This window comes from Thunnus thynnus, chromosome 4 (genome assembly GCF_963924715.1).
Source record: "Thunnus thynnus chromosome 4, fThuThy2.1, whole genome shotgun sequence".
NCBI classification, from domain to species: domain Eukaryota; kingdom Metazoa; phylum Chordata; class Actinopteri; order Scombriformes; family Scombridae; genus Thunnus; species Thunnus thynnus.
In genome coordinates this window covers 801,999-810,937 of record NC_089520.1, presented here as the reverse complement: position 1 = coordinate 810,937, position 8,939 = coordinate 801,999, and the positions used below count along the sequence as shown (strand labels likewise).

General features: G+C 39.2%; 1 protein-coding gene across 1 annotated transcript; it reads right to left on the bottom strand.

Annotated features, from left to right (window-relative positions):
• LOC137180854 (nuclear factor 7, ovary-like) lies at positions 1 to 3,998 on the bottom strand. The gene has a single exon (XM_067586121.1). It carries the CDS (start codon positions 3,616 to 3,618, stop codon positions 2,227 to 2,229), a length of 1,392 nt encoding a protein of 463 aa, XP_067442222.1. The 5' UTR covers positions 3,619 to 3,998; the 3' UTR covers positions 1 to 2,226.
• Positions 3,999 to 8,939: the final 4,941 nt, after the last annotated feature.

Here is an 8,939-nt window from a genome sequence, read left to right as displayed (position 1 = left end):
GCATATTTATTTAATTAACTGGTTCACAGGTGAATAAATGAGGTATCAATGAGAACAGAAGTCATGAATGAATAATCAACCAGAATGAGTGTCATATGTCCTCAATGGCAAGTTATAAGTTATGAATGACTGATGGTGAAAATGCAGTTATAAGGAAATTAGCTGAGGCTGAAGTTATTTGACAAACCAACTTCTCTAAGAATTAAACTGGAGAGTTCAGTTCAAATGACAGCAACTCTTAATCATAGAAGCAGATGGAGAGCAGCAGAGGTTTTGTTTATCCTACTTTTTTAAAGCTTTGTCCTCATGTGAACTGGTGACTCAGCGAGCTGTCTGCAAGAAATCAGCCGTTCAGCAGCGTAGTTTCCCAGCGAAGGTTTTCTGCTCTTGAGCGTTGCAGCAGCTTTAAGACAAAGTGTCATTTTAACGGTTTCTTCAGGTGATTCATCGAATCATCACAGGGTTTAACCGTTAGATGGAGACAAAACTGATCTGATACAGTTGTTTCTGTCACAGCGCTGAAGATGTCTTGATCCTTGGATGAGCGGGTCATTTTACTTAGAAGTCTCCTGACTGACTATACTGACTTTCTCACTAAATAACTCAAAAAATAATCTCGCCAGCCAGACGAAACTGTACTTCAAGATATTAAACACGAAAGAATTTTAACATAAAGTTTGTTTCACTGAAGTAACAATACAGCACGTAGCTTAAAAGAAAAGAAAGTTAACTTAGGAGATCACATGATACGAAAGAAAAAAAAGTATGGAGAAAGTTAAGATGGCGGAAGCTCTTAGGGACGTGACATGAATCTCCGAGGAGATACAAAAAGAAAAAGCCCCGGGCGGAGGCCGACCAAGTGGCAACCTCCAGGGCTGTAAAATGAAGCCAATAACTGCAGTTCCTTGAATGGCCACTTGAGGCTCCAAAAGCAAGTCATTCTCCATAGACCCCCATGTTAAAAAGCCCAAATTTACAGCAGAAATAAACATGTTTACAGTCTGGTACAAAAAATGGCTATAGCTAATTTCCCCTTTCATGACAAATGTACTGGGGTTGAATTTTTTAATAACTCACCCGTTTAAATTTTATTAAGCTGCAAAGTTATGCATAATTAATGATGTGGCTGCTTTGAGTGACAGGTCACTAGCAGCTAGGTGGCTTGTTTCAGCAACCAGGCTTCAGCTCTGCCTCTTTGCCCATTTTGGATTAGCTGGGAGTTGGGCAGAGTCAGGCGCTGTCAAGATGGCGACAGCTGAAGCCGCCCACTTTGAGCTTCAAAACCACTCTTCAGAAACCAGTGAGTCACGTCACCATGGCTACGTCCATATTTTTTATATTCTATGGTTAAAACTCAAACACAAAATGATAATGTGAGGAAACAGGACAGGGAATGGGAAGGATGTGGTGATGCAGTGCTCAGCGTCACAACAATACAAATGACAAACAAATTTCCAGTGAGGCTGGAAATGGACTGAACCACTGAAGGGATATGGAGAGAAATTGGTCTTAATAATGGTGACAAATGCGCATCACATGATCTACAAATAAAAACGTGATTTATAAATGTGTATGATGGTGTTTACGAATATATTGTCCAATCCACAAACAAATACCAAACAATCTGAACAAATGCCAAACAATTACAATTAAATACCTCACAACATGGCTTAATATCAGTATTTTACATATACAGTATATATTCATCTTCAAGTTCATAAATCTGATAAAAACAAAATTGCTTTTCAAAAGCTTCCTGTGCATATAAACATCTAAAAATATGTAATTGTGAAGTTCTTTTGCATTAAGTTGTACAGATGAGACCTGCTGTATTTCTGACCTGGAACAGAGATGGATAAGCCAGAGCTGGAACTGAATATATTTAGTTACAATTATATGAGGATGATGTTTTTCACTGTGTGAACCTGTAAACTGTTTTCAAACCTACAGTGTCGACATCAGGAAACATTAACAACAATTTAAAATGATACAGTATCAATAAGAAAACTAAAAGCTGAAGAAACCAAATGTAAAGATCAGAAAATAAGTCAAATCATTTTATATTTGACTAAAACAACTAAAACAACATGAACATATTTTGGAATAATGAGACAGCAGCAGGACAGAAGCTTCAGAGGTTAAATTCAGCCACTTTTCCCTTTAAGAAATAAATGACAGTAATTATAAGAACCATCATCATCATCATCATCATCATCATCATCGTCTCTAACTGCTCTGTTCCACTGTCACAGAGACCTTCAGTGGGGAAATCTTCAGTGGGAGTTTATTCACAGTGTTAATGAATGGAAACAGTGTGTCAGTGAAAGTGTGTGTGAAGGTGTGTATGTGTGTGTTAGTATCAGGATCAGAGAACGACAGATTTCCTCTGTTCCAGTCCAGATTCACTCTGATCCTCTGGAGCTTCTTCTTCACTGGGAGAACAGTGGGCTGAGCTGGTGGTGAATATGCTGAGTATTTACCTTCATAGAACCATATTCTCCATAATCCAGACTGTATGCGTCCCTTCCTCTGGACAGACTCTGATAACACACCCAGTGACCAGAATGTATTGTCTCCAACCTCGACATCCCAGCTGTGAGTCCCTGAGTTAAAGCCCTCAGAGCCCAGAACAGAAAGGAAGTTAAACCTCTCTGGATTATCAGGAAGCTGCTGTTCCTCTCCTCGTCTCACACTGGTCAGATCATCAGACAGGATGAGTTTTGGACCAGCAGTGTTTGGATCCAGAATGACAGGAGTGTAGGAGACCATCTCCTTCATGTTGTTCCAGATGTTGAAGGTCAGGTTGCCCAGGTGTTTGGCCTGGTCTATCAGAGCTCCTGAGAGCAGCTGTGGATCATCCAGCAGGGGGCAGCGCTGGACTCTTTCCACTGCAGCCTTGTAGTTGTGCAGGAATGAGACGTCTTCAGCTCTCAGCTCCTCCTCTGTGGCTCTGACTGTGTGTGAAAGAGCTGCTATCTGTCTGCTCAGAGCCTCCATCTTCTCCTTCATCATCTGACTCTTCTGCTCCTCTTCCTCCCTCAGAGCAGCCATCCTGGCCTCCTCTTCCTCTTCTAGAAACTGGTGAAGCTTCTTAAACTGCTCCTTAATCTGCCTCTCTGTGTGTCGGGCCTGGACCTTAATGTGTTCTGCTGTTTGAACAAACTTCACTTTAACTTCTTCACAAACCTTTAACTTCTCCTTTAAAGGCTCCAGAGTTTCCTCAAGTTCCTTCTTGTGTTGTCGTGCAGCTTCATCGACGGGTCTGAATCTGTGGTTGGTGTGTTTTTCTGAATCTCTGCAGACGAGACACACTGGCTGCTGATGGTCCAGACAGAAGAGTTTGAGTTTCTCAGAGTGCAGACTGCAGAGAGCCTCTGAAGCTCTCTGATCTCTGTCCTGTAAGAAGGACTCACACAGGTTCTTTAACACCAGGTTACAAGGTGGTTCTGATTTAGAAGATCTTCTCTTACAAACTGGACACTCACGTGTTAGTTTCTGTCTCCACCAGCTCTTCAGACAGTCTTTACAGAAGCTGTGGCTACATGACAGAACAACAGGATCTCTAAAGACATCCTGACAGACCGGACAGCAGAGATCCTCCTCTGATCTGGAAGCCATTTTGTCTCAGAGTGAAGCTGAAAACACAGCAGACAGAAAGTACAGTCAGTCATGGCTCCCCTCCCTCCTCTACTAACCTCACTGACATTTACTTTCACTTTGACTCCAGTTTTTAGTCAAACTCACATTCAGTGTGTGGAGAGTCAGCAGGTTGAAGCAGCAGAGTTCTAGTTTCCACTTTTCTCTCCTGTAGCTGTTCTCACTCAGAGGAAGCTGTTAGTTTGGTCTGAAGGTGAATCTGATCGTCTGTTTTTCAGTCTGTGTGTTTCTTTAGAGACGAAGAATAAACTGTTTCCTGCTTTGTCTCAGGTGAGTCAGCTGAGGGGCGGAGCTTTGTCAGACCTCTTCTGATAAATGCTGTTGCTTCATTCCAGTGATCATAAATACGATAAGATCACAGACTAACAAGTTTTACCTGATTTTATCTGTACAGTACAGAACATCTTGACCTTTATGAAGCTTATAAATAAACTGTCATTGAGAGGGGAAATTCTGTTGTGAGGGAGCATTTATTGTGAAAGCTTTACAGGAGCTTTGGATACACAAAGGAGGGAATATTGTTCTGGTTGATCAAGATTTGGCAAATTTCCCCCAAACCAAAAAGGACAGTACCAAGACATGTAAGAAATGACGGCATGCTGATGAACTTGTTCTGGTGCTCTCTGGTGGCACCGAGAGTGTTTACTGACACACCCAGCAAGTCTTGCACCATCGGATCATCGCTGCTTTTGCTGCCTCAGCTTGTGACGGTTGGACTTGTTATGTTTTCAGGGTGCCAGATCTCTCTCCTGCCATGTTGTCAGTAGTCAGTTTTTTGTACTCAATCAATAGTTTAGTCAGTCTTCACAAAGGATGCAGGCTGAAGCAACAATACTTAACATATTCCCTTCACACTGAATAAAAATAAACTGTACAAACCCAAACATGGACAACAAACACAAAATATTAAGGCAAGAATATTCATGTATTCAAGCACATTTTTATAATCCCCAAAATCCCACAGTCTCTGAAGAACACTCCACAAAAAAACAAAATACTCCAACTAAAAACTCCAGTACAGGTTTCCCCTTTCAAATATAATTCACTTCAGTTCAGTTTTTCCAACTAAAATAAAATTAAGTTCAGTTTGTTTTCAGTTCAAATCATAACCAAAAAAGGCTTTTAATAAAATAAGATCATTTTACTCACTGAAGTCAGTCATTCTGAAGGTGAATCTGATTCTGATTGTCTCTTTTTCAGACTGTGTGTCTCTTTAGAGACGAAGAATAACAAACTATTTCCTGGTTTGTCTCAGGTGAGGAGTGGACCTTTGTCACGCCTCTTCCAATAAATGCTGTCACTCTACCAACACCTCTAAAGATTCATGACCGACAGGTTTTATCTAATTTTTTTGTTTCTTTTTTTATGATTTTAAGTTTTATTGGCAATATCTAAAAAAACACACGCAACAAGAAATAACAATACAATACAATGACAACCACCCCTATAGTAACATAGAAAAATAACAGTAATGTGTAATACAATTGCAGCAGTGATGCAATAAATAAATCCCTCGAAAGAGAAGGGTCACCCAGAACACCAAGAGCAGGGGAGAAGGGAATTTTCTACGACTCTACTGGCTGCAAAAAGAAGTCTAATTGTATAGAAGTCTATGAGAAAATGATCCTACTTCTCTCTTGATTTATTACCTCAGTGAACTGTTTCCTGATGAGTTTATGATCTCAATCACTAGTTTCAAGTCTTCTTCAATACAACATGATGTTCATTTTGTAAATTATGGTCCCATTTAGAGTAAAATAGAAGATAAAGCAGCGTATGCTTTAGGGCGTGGATACATTGTGATTGACAAGTTGCTACCATGGCGACAATGTTGATTATGTAATGTAACCATTGCATATAGGCGTAGCTGCTGCTATTTCACAGTGTTTTCAGTTCACTTAAGTTAATTGTAACATTGTGATCACCTAAAAAAAAGTCTTGTTTAACGTTTGGTTTTAATAAAAGACCCATCAATGAGTCGGATGATCAGTTTTTCCGGTGAGTACATTTTGTTTTAACGGTTTTTAAAAAATTAGCATTAGCATTAGCATGATCACTGTTAACCATAGGTTGTAAATGCACTGTGCTAACAGAGTTAGCAGCTAGCACTATGGTCAGCTACACCCTCTCGTCCAAATATGGTCACTTCTGACTCCAAAAATCAAACATGGCGACGGCCAAATCAAAGATGGCGATGGTCAAATTGCTACACTCGAGGCTTCAAAACAGAAGTTCACGAACCAACGGGTGACGTCACGGTGACTACGTCCATATTTTTTACAGTCTGTGAGGCCGACATGTTATTTTATCCTGGCCTTCAGTAGGGGCGTGTTTTTCAGTGAGATTAAGTTTAAATCAAAGTTTCTACTTTTCACTGTGGTCATTCACATTTAAACATGAATTGCATAGTTTAATACATCACTCAAATATGCAGAGACACACACATCTATAACGTAATCACTATATGATTTGACGAACTTGATTAAGTTACATAATAAAATTAAAATGCAGTCTTGACTATCTGTTGACTATACTTCTATTAACATGATCTCATACAAAAAGGTTAAACAGTGATCAGTTCAGTCTAATGAAAAAATACTGTAGTTATTTAACAAACCTACTTTTAATGTTAACTAAATCTTATTTTATAACTACTAATGTTAATTCTTCACTTATCAAAGTAATCCTTCATACACACATCAAATTTCTACAATCATATAGAGTTCAACAGCAGTTTAGTGAATAACACACAATTTAGTGTGTGTGTGTGTGTGTGTGTGTAGATAATAGATAGGAATGTCCCAGCTCATCAAAACAAACTGATGAGGTTAAATTGTAAACAAGGAAAAGTCCTTTAATCCAGTGTTTTCTGAGATTTAAGCTCTTTTAGTCTGTGTCATCATTGTGTCACCACTGGGGGGCTCTCTGGAGTTAGAATGGGAGGAGACTGTCCTTTGTCAGACTACATCCTCCAAATGAACGCTGAACCATCTATGCACAGTTTCTGGTTTAACCAATAGAGGCTGCAAGGTAGCGATGCAAATCCACTTCACAAATAGCTGTAATCTTCCTCTATAACCACTGCATATGAGATAGTATTGGATGAGTTTGTTCATCTGCTGTCAGCTTAGCTGTAATAAAGTGAAGAGGGTGTTTAGGTCTGCATAAAGAACTCTCAGTGGCATACCAGGGAGGTGCATGTCTGAGACGTAGGGACCAGTGGGCCATGTGCTGGAGGCCAAAGGCGTAATGATAGTACAAGGTTTGGGATACCAATCCCTCCCTCATCCACTGGTCTCTGTAATTTGCCGTTTCAGAGAAACGTGTTGCACAGTCTGTCAAATTGTTTAAAATACTTGAGGGGAAGTTCAGCAGCTGGTGCCTGTTGAATTTTTGGTGTACAGTTCATTTCAAGCACATTTGCCTTGCCTCACAGGGAGAGGAAAAGGAGGGACCATCGCTCTATGTAAGCCTTGAATTTGGCCAAGAAGGGTTCAAAATGAACACACACAAGGTCTGAGAGCTGTGGGGGGAACAGGACACGCAGAAATAAAATACCTGCTATGGGCCAGGAAAAGTCACCCGGTTCAAATAAAATTTCTTCTATTAAATCTCTTCAAGTGGTGAAAGAAGTATTCAGATTCTTTACTGCAGTAAAAGTACCAATATAGCTATTTAAAAATACTCCATTACAAGTAAAAGTCCTGCATGAAAAATCCTACTATAGTAAAAGTATATATTTGAACATTTATTGAAATGAAAGCATGTGAGAAGTTTAGAGGGAAAAATCACTATTTGGTGGAGCTAACACCTTAGAAACACATTATCTAATGATAAAGCTACTCTGGATGGCTTTACCCTGGCCTCCAGCTCCACTGTAAGGAATCTGGGAGTTATCTTTGATCAGGATATGTCCTTTAACTCCCACATAAATCAAATCTCAAGGACTGCCTTTTTTCACTTCCGTAATATCGCAAACATCAGGCACATCCTGTCCCAAAAAGATGCAGAAAAACTAGTCCACACATTTGTTACTTCTAGGCTGGATTATTGCAATTCCTTATTATCAGGCTGCTCTAACAAGTCTCTAAAGACTCTCCAGCTGGTCCAGAATGCAGCTGCACGTGTTCTGACTAAAACTAGAAAAAGAGATCACATTTCTCCCATCTTAGCTTCGCTGCATTGGCTTCCTGTAAAATCCAGAGAAGAATTTAAGTTACTTAGATTTTTTTGGTGACTAAAATGTTACAATTAACTTTCATGAACTGAAAACACACTGAAATAGCGACAGATACGGCTACGCCTGTACTCTGTGAATCTGGAGTTATGCCATGGTTACATCAACATTGTCGCCATGGTAGCAACTTGTCAGTCACAAAGTAGCCACACCCTAAAACATACGCTGCTTTATCGTCTGTTTTACTCTAAACGGGGCCATAATGTAAAAAATTAACGTGATGCTGTATTGAAGAAGACTTGAAACTAGCAATTGAGAAACTCTTTAGGAAAGTGTTTACTGAGGTAATAAATCAAGTGAGAAGTAGAGTCATTTTCTCATAGACTTCCATACAAATGGACTTCTCTTTGGAACCAGTGGCGTCGCCCCCTGCTGGCCATTAGAGAGAATGCAGATTTAAGGCACTTCTGCATCAGCTTCTCTTCTCAGACTAGGAACTACCTGCTTGGAGGTTACAGACTGGAGCTGCTGTGTCCAGCAGTGTGTTGTTAAAAGTTCAACATGTGGAACTAATTGTAAAGAAAACTGTAATCTGATAATGAAAGCAAGAAAACAGAAATATATCAAACAAAGCAGCTGATCCGAATACAACACAACCATCAATAACATCAACAAATGGTTCAAATCACCAAATATAACACAAACAAAATGAAGGAAAAGAATGAATGAATTAAAATACAAACACAGCTACATTTAAGCAGAAATCAGCTGTAAAATTCATAAAATAATGTAACTGTATACATTTTAAACCATTTTGTGAAAGAAACGTTCCATCTTTTTAAACTTAAAGTTGTCTGTTTGTGCATCCTTATATTCAAAAACATAACAGATATGGTTTAAGATCATTTTTCTGTACATATACTAACATTTCAAATGAAACACTCTTTTATCATTTAAACGTTTATATTTTTCTCCTCATCAGAGTATACACTCCTATGAGTAAGTTTGTCATTCAGCTCTTTATTATGAAGATACAATGTTCAATTTATTGGTTCTCTGTTTGTATTGATGCTGTTTTAAACAGCTGCTAATGTGTTTCATCGCT